The sequence below is a fragment of the Triticum dicoccoides genome, chromosome 2A, assembly GCF_002162155.2.
Source record: "Triticum dicoccoides isolate Atlit2015 ecotype Zavitan chromosome 2A, WEW_v2.0, whole genome shotgun sequence".
Lineage (NCBI taxonomy): Eukaryota > Viridiplantae > Streptophyta > Magnoliopsida > Poales > Poaceae > Triticum > Triticum dicoccoides.
In genome coordinates this window covers 692,765,390-692,781,378 of record NC_041382.1, presented here as the reverse complement: position 1 = coordinate 692,781,378, position 15,989 = coordinate 692,765,390, and the positions used below count along the sequence as shown (strand labels likewise).

Sequence of the window (15,989 nt, the reverse complement as noted above, 5' to 3'; positions counted from 1 at the left end):
CTGGGGTTACACATGGTCAAACGTCGTTCGTCGACTGAATTATAGTCCAGTGCCAAAAATAAGTGGAAGCTACCAGAGGAAAATCCTCAGGTCCGCCATTCTGCCCAACTTGACTATCAGAGGCTACTGCTCACCAATTTGATTTATTTAGATCCTACGAGGAAATTTTTGATCCTCGGGCCGGGTTGAAAGGCCGGCTTTTTAACACGGACTAAGTCTCACGGGCTACTGGATCAGTGTTTTCAAGCGCAAAAAGCTAAATTCCGAGAAGATTAATTTGATCCTCAGGCCAGCCATCTTGCATCTCAGTTCAACATAAAAATGCCAAGAGGAGATTCGATCCTCAGGTCGGCCTTTCAGCTCATCCTCAGTCCCGGGGGGCTACTGCATATCAGTTCAAAGAAATAATTTCTTCGAGGAGATTCGATCCTTAGGTCGGCCTTACATCCTAGCCTGAGTCTCGCGGGCTATACATCAGTTCAACGGAAAAATGATTCCAAGGAGATTCGGTCCTTAGGTCAACTTTTCAAACCGGCCTGGGTCTGTGGGGCTACTGCATCCCGCGCTAAATCCTAATTATAGTGAACTGCAACCCAGTTTCATTGAAACCGGTTTGACTCGGGGGCTACGGGACGGAAGTTTCATGAATTTTAAAAGGAAAAAGTCCATAGTGCAGGACGGGTTCGTCGAACAAACCTACTCCTTGGGGGCCACTGGACGTCATCAGAAATTTTTCCTCGAGAAATCGGCTCGCAAGAGCCGGCTTGGCAGGATAACTTTTCCACGGAGTCCAGCTAGCTTAATCGGCAATTCAAGATCAAACTAAGCTTTTCTCTCAACAGGTGGGCCGACTTCAGGGAGCAGACCGGCTACAGGAGGTCGGCAACAAACAGTCACTTTCAAGGGAGCTTCAAAGAACCAGCTTCAACCTCGGCAAGCTGAGAAGACATTGTTGAGGATCAATGCCGATCAGGATGCCGCCAAGCTTGAGGACCAGTTTAGGGGCTACTAATGGTGTTACAGCCCCTGGGGTGCCTCACCTCTCTGGTTGTCGTTTCAAGTAGGCCAGCCCAAGGCCCCCTAGGTCAGTTTCCCGTCCTGGGCCATCATGTCGGCCCATGGGCTCTATAGAAGGAAGACGCTGGAGGCCTTACTGTTCAAGACAAGGAAGCTGAAGCCATAGAGGACTCTCCTCCACCGACATAGCCGACAATGTTTTTTTAGGGGGACATAGCTGACTATGTTTGTGCAACCCAGGGGCCGCAATATCTTATATAAGCCGAGACTGAGCTAGTCGATAGACAACATACAACTAAAAATAAGCCGAGGCCGAGTAGGGTTTTACCTCGTAAGGAGGACCTGAACCTAGGTAAATCTGGCCTCCTGCCGATCTACTCACCTCGCTGGGATACCCTACTGATGGATCTGCCAGAATCAGCTCCAACAACTAAAAAAAGGTATGTGTGTGCATCTATGACGCAGAGAGCAAAAGCAATAAATCTTTCTTTTTCTAAAACACGACAAGACTCAGCCAAAACATTAACTCTCCCCATATCAAACTCATTCTCCATACACACCCAATCGCTCGCAGATATGCCCAGCGCAATCATCAATCACAGCTTCAGTTTACCCAAGTTAATCTTTTGCTTGGGGTATGTGTAGGCCTCGTAGTTTATCTTCTGGCCCAGGTAGCTCAGCTTGGTGACCGCGGTTATCAGGTCAACCTGGCATACATACACATTCAGAAGCAGAGTTTAAAAACCAGAGGTGAGGATTTCAGAACATATATATGTCCTGCGGCATTGGCATTGGCAGCTTGAACATGTCCATTAAATCCCTTACCTCGTAGTCGGTTCGGGAGACCGTCTCGCGACTGCGCTGGTACTTCTCGACCCATGGCCGGCAGTCTGGATCAGCGATCAGTTTCTCCTCCGTGGCAGCTTGGTCGGGTCCGAAGAAGGCCGACATCACAGCAACCTGCAGTAGAATTCTCCTGGTACTGGTTAGACTGAAATCACAACTTCTGCAGTCCAATAGAAAAAGTGATCTGTAACTAAAGGAGAAATTATGAAACGATCAATGAGTAGAAGTGACCTGACGAGGACCGAGACCGACGGAGATAAACTTGTCCTTCATTTCCTGGACAGAAGCGGTGCTCCACTGAGGCACCCTGCCCTCTGGATCAGGTTCTTGTGCGTCGTCTCGCCCGAATATTTTGTCGAAGAAACCCCACTACAATGAATGTGTACCGACTTGTATATTAGCAAACTAGGTCTATATTACAGAAGAAGAAATGAACAGACAGGCTCCGGCCTGGCGAAGTGGATGAATACCTGCCCACTTGAACCGTATGCCGAGTATAGGGTCCTTCCCTTCTCTTCGTTCCCACCGGTCTTGGCAATGGCCGCATCAAGGAACGTTTTCTTAAGTGCCTGTGATGCTGTTGCGGGTAAAAGTTTATTTGAGTATACATCAGTAGTGCAGTACACACACAGATCATATGGCTAATCAAATTAGCATACCCCCTATTTGGACCAAATCTGCAAATGAAATGGGGCCTCCCTTGGAGTAGGAATCAATCTCTTTCTTTGCTTCTACTAGCAGATCTAAGGCAGCAGAAAGTCCACTGTTTTCAGGTCTGCTTATTTCTGCACTTTATTGTTTAACAGGAATTGATCAAACAACAAGGCCGAGCAACTTGTTAGGCTGTCACTTGCAGAGCTTAACTGTAACATAACCACAAAGATGCAGAAAGAGAAGCTGGTAGCTACTACCTTAGCCTGATGGACCCATTTGGCCCTCCTGTCTTCGTAGCCTGCAGAAGAGTTAAGTTAACAGCCAGTAGCACCATCAGTTACCTCAATGTGAACATGTAACCAATTGCCAGAAGCCATTTAGAGAGCAGACCTTGTCGTATGTCATAGCATCATTCAGTGCCAAGGTCAAGAGAGACGGCACGAGCTCTGGCTTTGCCTGCAAAAGACTTTCAGAGTTTCAGCCGACAATGGGACAGACAGGTGAAATTGATGACGATCTGAGTGTACATAATGTGCAGTTATCTCACCTCTATGGCTGCTGTGAGGGTGCTTTTGATGCTTGCTGAAGAAACAAACAGCAGAGTGCACCAACCCGAAAGGTCATTAAGAAGCATATGTACTACGTAGCATTTGAAGCGAAAAGAGGGAGCTGAGGCAACCTACATTGGAACTCGGAGCGCTGCCGGCGTTCGATCAGGTCAGCCGCAGCAGCCACCCCTGTGAACCTCGTAGAGCCCTCAACGATTTCCTAACACACCGCATAAACAAACAACTGTAATTACGATAGATAAAAGCTATGGAGCGCGGAGCCAAGATGCTCAGGTCCAGTGCTTCGATGATGATGAGAATCTGCGCGGCTCCAACCAACTCAGCTTCGAACTGATCCCTTCTGCATCTCTTCGAAGCTTCGAGTTCTCGTCTGTCAGGGATAGGCTGCCTTTCACTCCTGCGCGAGTGCTCGGATTGCTCTTTTGTGAGCCTGTAAGCTTAGTGAATTTAGACTGTTTCGGGTTCCTTTTGGAGACTCCTTGGTGTTTAGATCCTATAGGTTGCGTGATCACAGGTGTCGCTGGGTTTTCGCCCCGCAATGAGCTGCTCGATGACGAGTGCTCATGGTGGGTTTCCCAGTGGTGCCTTGAACTCACCCCACCTTTCTAGTTTCCTTATGCTGAATTTGGTTCTTGGGTCTGTGGTTCTCTGAAGTATGTATTTCCGTTATGCTTTTAATGGAAAGGGGTTGAGGCCCGGTTCAAAAAAAAAAGCCATGGAGGTGCCGGTTGTCATCATTCTTCCATCATGCATGCTGCATTTGTTTAGCTGTGCCATACTGCCACCCATGATGATGCAGCAGAGCTGAGCTGCAGCCTGCAGGGACTGCTGAGCTGCATAGAGAAGTAGTATCACATACCAAGCCAACGGCGGCGCCGAAGCAGCCCCCGATCAGATCCCTTCTGCGGAACCGCAGAGCCTCTTCGCAAGCGGCGGCCGCCTCGGCGCCGGAGCCCCCGGACTTGGCCTGGCAGCACACCTGAATCTGCACGGAGAAAGCTGTTAATTTAGCATGAGAGGGGACTCGCGGTCTGAATCGGGAAGCATACATACGTGTGCGTGTCTGCACGCCGGCGACGAGACGGAAGGGAGGCCGAGGCGCAGCGCGGGAGCAGAGAGGAAGGTCGCGCCCGCCATTTCCCTCACTCCGTTCGACTTGAGCGCTCGCACGGTCTCGGTCACGGGGCTGGCTGGCTGGCCGGCGCGTGTGTTGTGCGCTCGGCAATTCGGCATGCAGCGGGAGGATTCGGCGGATAAGGCAGCCAATCACGGACCTGCACGTGTAGGATTCGGCGGATAAGGCAGCCAATCACGGACCTGCACGTGCATTCTCCATGTCGCCACCGCCACCACACGTTTGCTGGTAAAACTCATCGCGCCGCTGCGTTGTTCCTCCGCGTCCCCGATTGGCTTCCACATTGTTACCGAACCGTGCCGCCTCCCGTGGTCACTGGCATCATGGCTCGTGCGACAACACAGAGATGGATGATTTCTGAAAATGAGCTCCCTGCTGCAGTGCTGCTACTACCTACGCTTGTTACAGAGGGCGAATTAATGGAGCTGAAACAGGGTAGGGAGGATTCATCATCACGAGTGAAAATAATCTCAGAGCTCCAAACACATGAACTTTTTTTTTCTTTCCGCCGCAAACCAAGATACCGTTACCAAAACAACGGAACAAGTCACTCACAGTAGTACATGCAGTCCTTAACCTACAGTTCGTGAAGAAAATAAACGCCCAGATATGGCGAGGCTACAATGCAGCAAAGACGACGAGGGGCATTTCGGGCGTGGAGCAGTTGCTATATCTAGGGCAAGGAGCGATAGCAGTGGGCCACTTGTGCGGTACACCGACGGGGACATGTCACCGTTGGTAGGCCTGGTTCTCCCTCCTCTTCACATAGCGAGTCCGGTCGCTGTAACGCGGTCTATCTTGAGCTCTCTGAGGCACCGGCTCCACCCTTCTCTGCCTTTCCGGTGATCGTTGGACGATCTCTCCGTTCACAAATAACTCGGCTGCAAAGAAGGGCAGCGTGATGAAAATCCGGGACAAATATGATCACATTTGTGAGAAATGTTCTTCATGGAGAACAGAAGTATGCATAGGTGTAGTATATACTTCAGGTCTGAAAGGATCAATTGCACTTGTACAATTAACGGCTCAGGAGGCATGTGAACAGTCTGAGGATGGTATAAACCCTTGAATAGAAAGCCATGCAAATCATGTTTGAAGGATCAGTCTTTCCAAAAGGATCATTTAAGGACTATAACCTTAACACTGACTAATAAATTAATGCACCTTTATACTCCTAAATAAGGTTTCCTCAATCATGTAATGTAGTAACTATTACCTCCGTCCAAAAAAGCTTGTCTTAGATTTGTCTACATACGAATGTATCTACGGAGGGAGTATATTGAATCAAACTGTGCAGTGAGCACATCAATGCACAGAACTGATAGTGGCTCATTAAGTAGAATCAAGTCATTTGGATTAAGGTATCACAAATCTGATTGACCAATTCTACTTCAAGGACAATCATAAAGTATGGCCTACCAACAGCTAGCATAAAATTCGAAAAATACGCCAAAACAATGGAATAGAGAGAACATAAGCAATAATCTTACCACCATAGTCCTTGTTCTCAGCATCAACATAGGAATCCGGAAGCACAAAAAGAACACCCGGGAGGCCTGTATATTGAAAACACAAACAACGGTTATGAAACCACCAGATATCCAACAGCAAAATATCTCTGAATATTAGCTACTGACATTAAACAAATGTACATATGCAGATAAGTATATAAATACCATAACACTGAAGCTGTACTCACTAGTCAATAGCAAACTTTCTCTTCAGATTAGCTACTGAACATTCCACAAACAAGTAGTATATGCCAAACATAAGGCTGTTACAGCACATTTCACATAATAAACCTTCTAGAATCAAAATATCAAGAAATCAAATCCCTGATACACCATCAACGAAGGTAAAAGTGCAGTAGCATACCATACAACCCAAGTGAGATATACAAAAAACAATGTCCATGAACCAATATACCCATCACCAAAGGATCACAGATTGCAATAGTGCAGCACAATTCAGTCTCTACTAATATGGGACAAACATGAGCATGTTACAACTTGCCCTTTTCTCAGTATTATGTAATCCTTGGACCTTGGCATTCACACATTTTGCACTTGAAATGTTTTGACCCGCAGTTAGCAAAAGGGTGTGTTAATCATGTTATTAAACTAGACAACAGAATACTGAAATACGACTGTACATCAACTGGAAACTGAAACCTAAGATGGCACTCATATCCAATTATCACAATGTGTGCTTAAATATGGAAAAAAGTTTGCATTTCGCTGATGTATACCTTCCAGCTTGTTGGACGTTTCCTCGTCAATCTCGCACCCAAACCCAAAGTAGCGCTCACAGGACACGTTGTAGATCCTCTTCTTCGACTCCTCCTCGCTACACCGGCGACCAACAACAAAACCAAAATTAGCCTCATTCCGCGAAACACCCACGGTAGGGACGGATAGAAATCGAGCCAAACGCGCGCGGATTACCTGCCCACGACCTTGGCGAGGGTCTGGATGTAGCAGTCGATCATCTGGTGCTTGGTGGCGCCCTCGCCGCCGGGCTTGTCCATGACGATGAGCCAGTGCTCGTAGTCGCAGCCGGGGAACAGCGGCGCCATCTCCGTGGGCGCGCGGTCCCCGCCCTGCCCCGGCCGCAGCGGCGAGTACGAGGCGTCGGGCCGCCGCGCCATGCAGCGGACGGCGCGGCCGACGCGAGGCCGCGCGGGGCGAGCGGATGGGCACGGGAGGCGCCGCGGCTGGAGCACCGGCCGCGCCGGGCGCGCGGCGGCGGCGACGGCGCGCGCTGCGGTGGCCATGGCGGGAGAGTAGGAGACGAGCGGAGGAGGTGGAACCGGAATGGATGGGGTTTTGATTGGGGGTTTGGGAGAAGAGATATTATTATTTGCTGCCCGCGCCTCTGGGCCTTATTAGTGCTAACAGGCCCAATTCGTAACCGAGTGGATCTGAAACGGCCGGCCCGGCCCGGCCCTGCTCGGCACAAGACAACGATACAATTGCGCGGCCGTAATAAATAGTCTGGAAAGGTCGGGGCCACGACGGCGAGAGGAGCAGCAGAGGATAGCTTTTCCCCACGGATCCTTCTCGTCTTCCACGTGATTCGAGTCGTCTCGCCTCTCTCCGTCAGGTACGAGCTCGATCCGCCTCCCAGCAGGGGGATTTTCCGTTGGTTTCTTTTCCCGTCGCGTCGATCTGGGCGGATCTGGGCCGGAATCGGCCGCGCTTGATGCCGGGTCGTTTCGTCGATTCGATCCTGCTCGCTCACGCTATTGCAATTTGGGCGCTGTTTGTTTGATGATCCGGTCGATTGAGGATAAGCAAAGGGTGTTCGGGGATCGCTGATTTGTCAAGTAGCTGGCCTCTGTTGCTGGATCTTAGCTGATCTGATCTGGATTTGCAGTTTGAGGTAGCGGTCCGTAATGTGTGGGCATCTAGCTGGCTTGTAAGCTTGTGTAGACCTGCCTGGGTAGATCCAACTATTCTGCAGTGGCTGTTGCTATGTACGCTAAATTGACCTGATTAGTTTGTTGCTCCAAGGTAGTCAGGCCCTGGAATCAGGCAATTGCGTATGAATGTTTAAGCCGCTTGAAGCGAAATACTGCCTTCTGTGGTAGTTTTGTAGCTCCAGCTAATGTTGATATTTGGTATTCTGAGTAGCAGATTTGTGCGATTTTTCTTCCAGCTATCTCTGTCTGTAAAACTGCAGGTGGTTACAGCATGGATAGTGCTATAGGCTTCCCTTTTGTTAGGAGTTTTGGGATGTTATGTGACATTCTGTGTTTTAGGACTCCTAACCATGTAACAATATTGCATACCCATTTGCATTTCGTTGATTATTGTTCTTCATTCTGCAGCCGAAACATGGACTCAAGCAGGCGCCCGAGTGGAATCCAGCAATTGCTTGCTGCAGAGCAAGAAGCTCAGCAAATTGTAAATGCTGCTAGGGCTGGTAAATTTCTTATTTTTTGGCTTAATTAATTATTTATCGAGCATAATATTGTGGAGTGAGAACATTATGAAGTCTGTGAGGGTCTGCTCTGTTTGCTACAGTGGATACTTTATATTTTGATGCATTCACCGATTTTTGTAGGATTTGTCATGATCTAATGTCATTTTCTAATGAACACAAGGCCTTTTAGCTTTTTCCTGATTCGTATGTATCTAGACACATTTTAGTATGTATGTTCACTCATTTTAGTATGTATGTAATCAATATTTTGAAATAGCTAAAAGGTTTTATTTTAGGGAACGGAGAGAGTATTTGCTATGTCTTGTCTGCTATACTAAGTGAACTTTAAAGTCATGATAGATGTTGTTCCATTGTGAGTTATGAGATCATCATCTGGTTTGTAGCACAGAGCATGGTTGCTAGCGTTGTGTAACTCATTGCGTGGTAATGTTGTCTTTCTTACTTGATAGGCCATGTCATCTTTTCTTTTGTTGGGTACAGAAAGTGAAATGTTTGCATTGCATTGTTGAGTTGGCAAAATCTGTTACGGTTATCAAAGTCTTTGGGTTCCGGGGCCTAAATATAAGTCTTTTTAGAGATTTCAATAAGGACTACATACGGATATATATAGACATATTTTAGAGTGTAGACTCACTCATTTTGCTCCGTATGTAGTCCGCATTGGAATCTCTAAAAAGACATACTTAGGAGCGGAGGGAGTACCATAGAAATATTTGAACTTCTATGAATATTATTGTTCACTGCGAAGCTGAAATTAAATTACTCCTATCTACTTCTGTCTATGAACTGAAATCTGATGTCTCTGTCAGCTAAAACGGCGAGGCTTAGGCAAGCCAAAGAAGAGGCTGAGAGAGAAATAGCTGAGTACCGTGCACAAATGGAGGCTGATTTCCAGAGGAAGCTCACCGAGGTATGTACCGCGCATCTGCACATTCAATCTGTTCGTTTATATAAGATAATAACAGGGCTTCTGATCATTTCCACTTCCAGACCAGCGGTGACTCTGGCGCAAACGTCAAACGCCTTGAGCAAGAGACAAACGTAAAGATTGAGCAGCTCAAGCAGCAGGCAGCAAACATCTCTCCAGAGGTGATTCAGATGCTTCTGAGGCACGTCACCACTGTGAAGAACTAAAGGTTGATGAGTCAGCCCTGCATATGATGGCAACTTTGTACTATCTGTTCATTTCTTTGGGAGGTATTATAAGAAATGGCTTTTGCCACTTCCAGCTGTAATTCCTTCTTGTCTTGGAAATAAGCTGCTACAGTTCAGCAGCAGCCATGTCTGATACTACTTGCTAAACCTTTGGTGATTAGTTCGTAAATTTTGTCGATTTCCGCCCTTTTTGTCTCTCCCTTGTATGGCTATCAGTATATGTATTTTTTTATGTGAGATATATTATTCATAATAGTAAATAAGTTTTTAATCCATGGTGAGCTTTGGCAAGCTATGTTGTTCTGACAACAGAAATGGGTTCGTAAAAATGGAGTGCTTCAGATGCTCGAAAGCTTTTGAATGCATGACTTTTAGACGCTGGAAAGTTTTTGGATGCAGGAAATGCATCCTGATTCAAATCGTAATGCAGCTATAGGCTATTGGATCTGCCATTGTATGTTCATTGGTAGTGTTTTATTCTTAGGATATGTTTGGATGGTGATAAACTTACCTACCAATATTTTGGTCATGTCCAAATTATTGGCCTTTGTTTGGATTGTTTCCATATATTTGGCATGCCTTTTTACTTAAGTTTAATTTCATGTTAATCTTAATATCTAAATAGCCACCCCACACTAACATATTTCTCTCAACATGCAAATGTACCACCTCAGCATGCAACATACATGAGAAAAAGGTCACCTTGATATGCAAACATGCTTGTCCTGTTATGCAATTTCAAATATTTTACAATAATCAATCAAACACAATAAATCATAGTATGAATTTTTTGTTTTTATATTATTATTTCATATATCCATGTTCCATAAAATCAAATATACCATTGACATATATTGCAAACATTCCCTTAATACACCTTCTGAACAAGCGTGTTGGGTTTTATGTTATGCTCAGTTACCGGGCAGGCTATGTTTAGTGTAAGGATCGCCTCACTCATGCTGCCTTTAGGATCAACAGTAAAGAGAATCATGATGCTTCTCATTTTATGTTGTAGCCCAAAGGGCTAAATTATAGTCTTCTTCCATTTTTTTATAAATTGGGGAACCCTCACCCCATTTCAAAGGGTGAAAGATACTTCAAGATAGAGAGCTCTTTTCTTCTCTTGGTCTAGCAGGAAGTTGTTCGCCTCATGTCCGCCATTGACCTACGAGCAGGCGCATCTCCGCCTCAGGCTTTCCATGAATCTCATGTATGTCTTCGTTCGTAAGAGGGTTCCTGAAATTTAGGGACCACGCAAGTCGACTAATCTTTGGCAAAGATCGTTTGGGGTCATGCATCGTTATATTTGTTTCGTGTAGCCATCGCATCATCACAAACACGGACCATGTGGCAGTTATCCATTACAACATGGACCATGTTGGGGTCACCTTGAATGAGTGCAAAAACACATGGGTCATTGGTCACCAATTGCAACATGGATCATGTTGCGGTCACCTCCAGCTTGCATGACTCTCCAAACACCGCTCGTGCAACCGGGGCATGTTGCACTGCAACATAGGCAATGTTGCAAACCCCAACGACCTATGCAGGCCAACCCGCACCGGTGAGCACCTTCGCTGGCGATAGCTAGCAAGCTTGCACCGCCCTCAAGCAACACCTTGGTTGCAGCACAGTGGTTGCATCTCAGCAGCGGCTCATCGACGACTTTTTAGCACCACCGTCCTTTGCTACGGTAAGTTTAGTTACGCGAGGATGGCAAGCATGGCAACTTTCGTGCTTCAGTTTTTGACAGAAACTTTCCGTGTATCATTGAAATTTGCTATCCTTGAGTTACTGGAATTGCCATCAAAAAATGTTTGGGCCAAAGTGTCACGCACCTACTCCCTCCTTTTCGGTTTATATGGCTCAATTCAAAAATCTCACCAATCAAGGTAGATGATGAATGGTGGAATACTTTTTGTAGTTTGCAAAAGCACCTAATTAATGCACTTGTTTTCCTCAAAAAATTATGTTTGTCAATGCATAAATTGCAATGCATGCATGCATAAAGTACATGCATTGGTCAATTTTTTCTTAATACTTGCATGCAATGATTTAATGCACCTTGGAATCTGAACATGTGATGGAAAACAACCAAATTTAGCCTTATAAAATGAAAAAATTAAAATTTTAAGATAAGCCCTATAAACCGAAAAGGAGAGAGTAACATGTGGCATTTATCATTTGTATTCTCAGATTTTATTGTCTACCCTCAATGCAACGACAAATTAATTGTAAGAACATACTACCTCCGTCCGGGTTTAAAGGGCCGGACGGCAGGATTGGCAGGATTTAGGTGTCACTGAATGCGCTATCAGTAATTGTCTGTAATTAATCCCGGCCGGTGAAATCGGAAGGAAGCTAGCCAACCGGTGTGCCTCGCCCCACGCACGCTCGAGGCTTCACACGCGCATGCAGCGCCCGTGCATGGCCAATGAAGGAGCTGGCTTTCCCGTTATTTGAGGCGCAGCGTTCGGCTCGCAGTTAATTCTATCGGAAGTCTAAACAAAACAGCAGAGAATCGAGGCAGCGGCCTAGTAAATCCGGACTCGGCATCGTGGCTCTCCGGCCAACAGGTCAACTTCTCAACTAAAGCAAAGCAAACAAATTGAACACACATTGTAGTACATGCTGCACGAGAGTGCTTGCAGACCCAGGCGCAGAAAACTACGGTGCTTTCCCTTGTCCTAAACGACGACGTGCCCTGCCGGTACGCTGTGCCTGGCCGTGCTGTTGCCTCAGCAGTTGCCACCAGTGATTGACCTGCATCCTGCTCTGGGTACCCGCGCGCGCCGTCGGAGCTCGCGCCGGTGCCTTCCGCGCTCCCAACTTGTGCTTCACCAGCGCGCCGAACAGCGACTGCGCTTGCCCCCCGCCGCGCTTCTTCGCCGGCGCCGGCACCGGCACCACCGTCCGGCTCGTGGTCTTCTTCTTTGCGTCCTGGTTTTCCTTTGCGTCGTGGTTTTTCTTTGCGCCGTGGTTTTCCTTTGCGTCGTGGCTTTTCTTTGCGTCGTGGCCAATGCTGCGGTGGAACATGCCGCCGAGGTAGCTCCACGGCGACTTGCTGTTGTTGCCGCGGCGGTCGCGCCTGGGCACGGGGCTGCCGGAGCGCCCGCCACCGCCACCGATGTGGTGGTGGTGGTGATGGTCATGGCGGTGGTGGAACACCAGCGCCAGCTTCTCCTTGAACATTCGTAGCCGCCCTTCCCTTCTCTCCTGTCGTTCCCGGCGCCGGCGACTTCTTGACGCGCTCGACGCCTCCTTGAATTTGTGCTCCGGCAGCGCACTGCCTCGCCGCGGCGCTGACGCCGACGCCGACGAGGAGTAGGAAGAAGCTGAAGGGGCCGATGTTGATGTTGGCGCCGTGGGGCTGGCGGAGGGAGACGGGCTAGCGGCAGCTGACGAGCTGCTGCTGTACGTGCTGCCGGAGGTGATTGGGTCCAGCGCTCGCCGCGGCCGACGGCTTGACCAGCCCATGCTAGTGCTGCCACCGACGGCACCTTCCTTCCTCTGTCGCCGCCGAAGGCTCCGTTCTCCGCTTTCTTCAGATTCGTGTACGCGGCGCTCTGTGAGTTCCCGGGTCGGCCTGATGCGGCTGCTTATCGTGGCCGCCTCGCCACTGCTCGACGACGATCGCCTCGGCGTGGCCGCGCCGCGTCCGGCCCGCTCGGAGCCGGGGCGTGACCTCACGCCCATGGACAACCCAGACTCCAGCCTCCCGCTGTAACGACGCGTCGAGGAGCCATACGCCCCCACTCCTCGCACCGTGGCGCGACCATGCGACGAGGGCGCGCGGGACACGGAGCGGCGCCTGTTGCTCCGCTCTGGCGAGGACGACGACGACGGTGACGACGAACGATCACCACGTCCAGAGCTCCCGCGCAGCCTGCTATGCCTGTCGCTGCGGTCGGCGCGCGGAGCGTTGCCGCTCGCCACGCCGCGCCGTGGCTCGGCGACCCTGGACGAACGGTTGGAGGCGACGCGGGAAAGGCGCTGCTCCGGAGTGCTCGGACGGAGCCGTGGCTCGGCGACCCTGGACGAACGGTTGGAGGCGAGGCGGGAAAGGTGCTGCTCCGGCCGAGTGCTCGGACGGAGCCGTGGCTCGGCGACCCTGGACGAGCGGTTGGAGTCGACGCGGGAAAGGCGCTGCTCCGGAGTGCTCGGATGGAGCCGCGGCTCGGCGACCCTGGACGAACGGTTGGAGGCGAGGCGGGAAAGGCGCTGATCCGGAGTCCTCTGATGGAGCTGCGGCATCGCGGTTCTTGACGAGCGGCCGGAGTCGACGCGAGCAAGGAGACGACCGTCCCTCTCGCGGCGGCGATGGTCGTCGTACACGCTGCGGGCGTCCCGGCTTCTCGCCGAGCTCTGCGGCTTCAGCCTCCGGGACATCTGGCTGGCGCAGAGGCTGGGGCTGGGCGACGCGGTCGGCTTCAGGCGATGCTCGGCGTTGCCGCTTGTCCGGCGGCCTGGTTGGATCGAGAGCTTCCTCTCCACAGCAGGAGACATCAGGGGGCCTGACAGCAGCTGCAAGCGTACAGACGAGCGATCGCTCTGCTTATCAGCATTTGCCCAAGAAGGCAATATATAATTACTACTGCAAATGTATTATTACCTTTGCCTGTCTTAGGAGAGTCTGCTGAGTAGCGTTGTCTAGCATCTTCATTAACATATCTCTTGATGCCTCGTTCAACTGCAACAATGTTGAGTTTAAATTAGAGTTGCAACTGAAAATGTAAACGAAACTAAGATGCCTGAAGTTTTCTTGTATATTGGCAATTACTATCATGTTAGTTTCGAAGAAACGTTTATCTACCGTGGGCGGCATTTTTCATCTACTGTTCGATGTGTTGGATATTTCGTGCAACTATTTTTGATAATATACAATGAAACATTACGATATACTTCTAAAATAAGGGAAAATCCCATGGAACTTGATCAAAATATGACGAAACTTCAGCTCTGGTCGAGGTTGTCGCTCGGCCCTCGGGATCAAACAGGGGGGATCCTCTTGCTGGTTTTCTGGAATTCGACATATGAGGTGTTTTCGTTCCGTCGAACGAGATCGATTCATCTCAACCTTAAAGGCAGAGATCTGTGATTCCTAGTTCTTCTACCCCACCCAGAAACAAATTTCTGCTAGACGACTCCTAGGGGTGACAAAGGCCCTGACTCCATCCCAGACAGTATAGTACTATCGGTCCTAGCAGGCAGTATGAACCTATACAAGCTCGATCAAAAGATAGGAAGGATCTGACAGAAGCACAAATTTTCACTCTTCAACGGTGTAACGTTTATGATACGCTACGAAACAAGCAAACAAGGCAAACATCAACATAACTCGGAAAAATGTGGGACGAATCTCCGAGCAAGGACAAGAGGTAGAAAAACCATTCCCATTTATTTCTTGAGAGTGTCCATTTCTAATCCGACGATATCATATTTTTATTTTTTTATCCTTTTAAAATTGGATGGGCATACAGTTTGAAAATCATGTTGAACTTTACAAATAAGCAACTAAAACTAGCACACAACAACAGTAAACCTCACAATGGCATTTTGGTATTAGTTTGCCTTAGAAATAGCAAACCTCTCATTTCTTTTGAAACAAAGGCAACAGCTCATTTTTTTCGCCTTTGGCGTGGAAATTTGTTTCTCATGCAAAAAAAAGACTTATAATGCACTAATTTGGAATAGAACCACCATTTTCCATTATGTTATGTTATGTTCTTCCTAATCTTTGGTAGCCAAACACGTCTGAAGGCAATAAAAACAAATCTCATTTCTCAATTTATTCATGCAGATTTAAAGAAAAAGTTCATATTATTGTAATAATTTGTTGCAGAACAATATAGTATCATTTCAGCGGACTGAGAACATCTTATTTCCCAGTCTAGTTTACAACTTTGTTCATATGAATCTAAGAAAACATTCAGCTTGCTGTAATAATTTGTTAAGAGGGGGAAAAACAGCATTTGCTATTGAAATTCAAAAACAATATGATTAAGAAAGTCATGATCGATCAACCGAGAGTTAGCAAATCCAGAAATTTAAAATGCACGCATCGACGGACGCAGTTGAAGAAGACTTGTTGAAAGAAGCAATGGTTGTTTAGGCAGTAAAACATGCTGATCGATCTTCAAGCAATCTTACATTTTCATTTGGCTGGGGGGCCCTGTGAAGCAGGCCGTAGAGCCCCTTGAGCGCCTGCAGATCCGCCAGGACCTGCTCCATCCCCATCTCATTCTCATCCGGCGCCGGCGCTTCAGTAGAAACGTCACATGAATAGTAAGAACACAGATCTTCCCGCCAAAAAAGAAAAGAAAAAAGAAAAAGTAAGAACACAGATCGTGATGAACTGCGCGCCTCCATGCATCGGACGGAGAAGCTTAATTTCTCTATTTCCTACCAAAACGGAGACGGGGGGCAGGAACGAACCAGGTTCATGGGAGGACGACGAGATCGATGTCGCCTGCTCCATCTTCTTCGACGGTGTCGAGCGAATTTAGCAGTTCTCCGGTGGCAAGGGAGAACAGGCGGTTCCAGAATTGCAGTGCTCGTGTGGGGAAGGGACGACTGACGAGGGTGTTGCGTGGCGCGAGAACCCGCTGGAGAGTTACCTGCCTTGATGGGCTAGAAAGGAGTGGTAGGGTATCCCGTTCCCATGCGGC

General features: G+C 48.4%; 4 protein-coding genes across 5 annotated transcripts; 1 reads left to right on the top strand and 3 right to left on the bottom strand.

The window, feature by feature from the left end:
• Nucleotides 1–1,448: 1,448 nt before the first annotated feature.
• LOC119356316 (thylakoid lumenal 29 kDa protein, chloroplastic-like) lies at nucleotides 1,449–4,300 on the bottom strand. Its single transcript, XM_037623262.1, has 11 exons — nucleotides 4,140–4,300; nucleotides 3,946–4,071; nucleotides 3,201–3,285; nucleotides 3,065–3,099; nucleotides 2,908–2,973; nucleotides 2,775–2,815; nucleotides 2,523–2,653; nucleotides 2,334–2,440; nucleotides 2,095–2,232; nucleotides 1,843–1,977; nucleotides 1,449–1,724 (listed from the first exon to the last, which is right to left on the bottom strand). Exons 1-11 carry the CDS (start codon nucleotides 4,221–4,223, stop codon nucleotides 1,614–1,616), a joined length of 1,059 nt encoding a protein of 352 aa, XP_037479159.1. The 5' UTR covers nucleotides 4,224–4,300; the 3' UTR covers nucleotides 1,449–1,613.
• A 391-nt stretch (nucleotides 4,301–4,691) lies between these two features.
• On the bottom strand, nucleotides 4,692–7,009 carry LOC119356314 (multiple organellar RNA editing factor 2, chloroplastic-like). The gene is made up of 4 exons (XM_037623259.1): nucleotides 6,666–7,009; nucleotides 6,470–6,567; nucleotides 5,712–5,777; nucleotides 4,692–5,102 (listed from the first exon to the last, which is right to left on the bottom strand). Exons 1-4 carry the CDS (start codon nucleotides 6,992–6,994, stop codon nucleotides 4,951–4,953), a joined length of 645 nt encoding a protein of 214 aa, XP_037479156.1. The 5' UTR covers nucleotides 6,995–7,009; the 3' UTR covers nucleotides 4,692–4,950.
• Nucleotides 7,010–7,198: 189 nt separating this feature from the next.
• LOC119356315 (V-type proton ATPase subunit G1-like) lies at nucleotides 7,199–9,592 on the top strand. Of its 2 annotated transcripts, XM_037623260.1 has the most exons (4): nucleotides 7,199–7,323; nucleotides 8,051–8,145; nucleotides 8,976–9,076; nucleotides 9,157–9,516. In XM_037623260.1, exons 2-4 carry the CDS (start codon nucleotides 8,058–8,060, stop codon nucleotides 9,298–9,300), a joined length of 333 nt encoding a protein of 110 aa, XP_037479157.1. In that variant the 5' UTR covers nucleotides 7,199–7,323; nucleotides 8,051–8,057; the 3' UTR covers nucleotides 9,301–9,516. The 2 variants fall into 2 exon arrangements, with proteins under 2 accessions (XP_037479157.1, XP_037479158.1); XM_037623261.1 differs by lacking the exon at nucleotides 7,199–7,323 and having other exon boundaries at nucleotides 9,157–9,592.
• A 2,376-nt stretch (nucleotides 9,593–11,968) lies between these two features.
• On the bottom strand, nucleotides 11,969–15,580 carry LOC119358124 (protein KOKOPELLI). The gene is made up of 3 exons (XM_037624818.1): nucleotides 15,472–15,580; nucleotides 13,934–14,011; nucleotides 11,969–13,845 (listed from the first exon to the last, which is right to left on the bottom strand). The coding sequence occupies exons 1-3, from the start codon at nucleotides 15,556–15,558 to the stop codon at nucleotides 11,989–11,991; spliced, it is 2,022 nt and encodes a 673-aa protein (XP_037480715.1). The 5' UTR covers nucleotides 15,559–15,580; the 3' UTR covers nucleotides 11,969–11,988.
• Nucleotides 15,581–15,989: the final 409 nt, after the last annotated feature.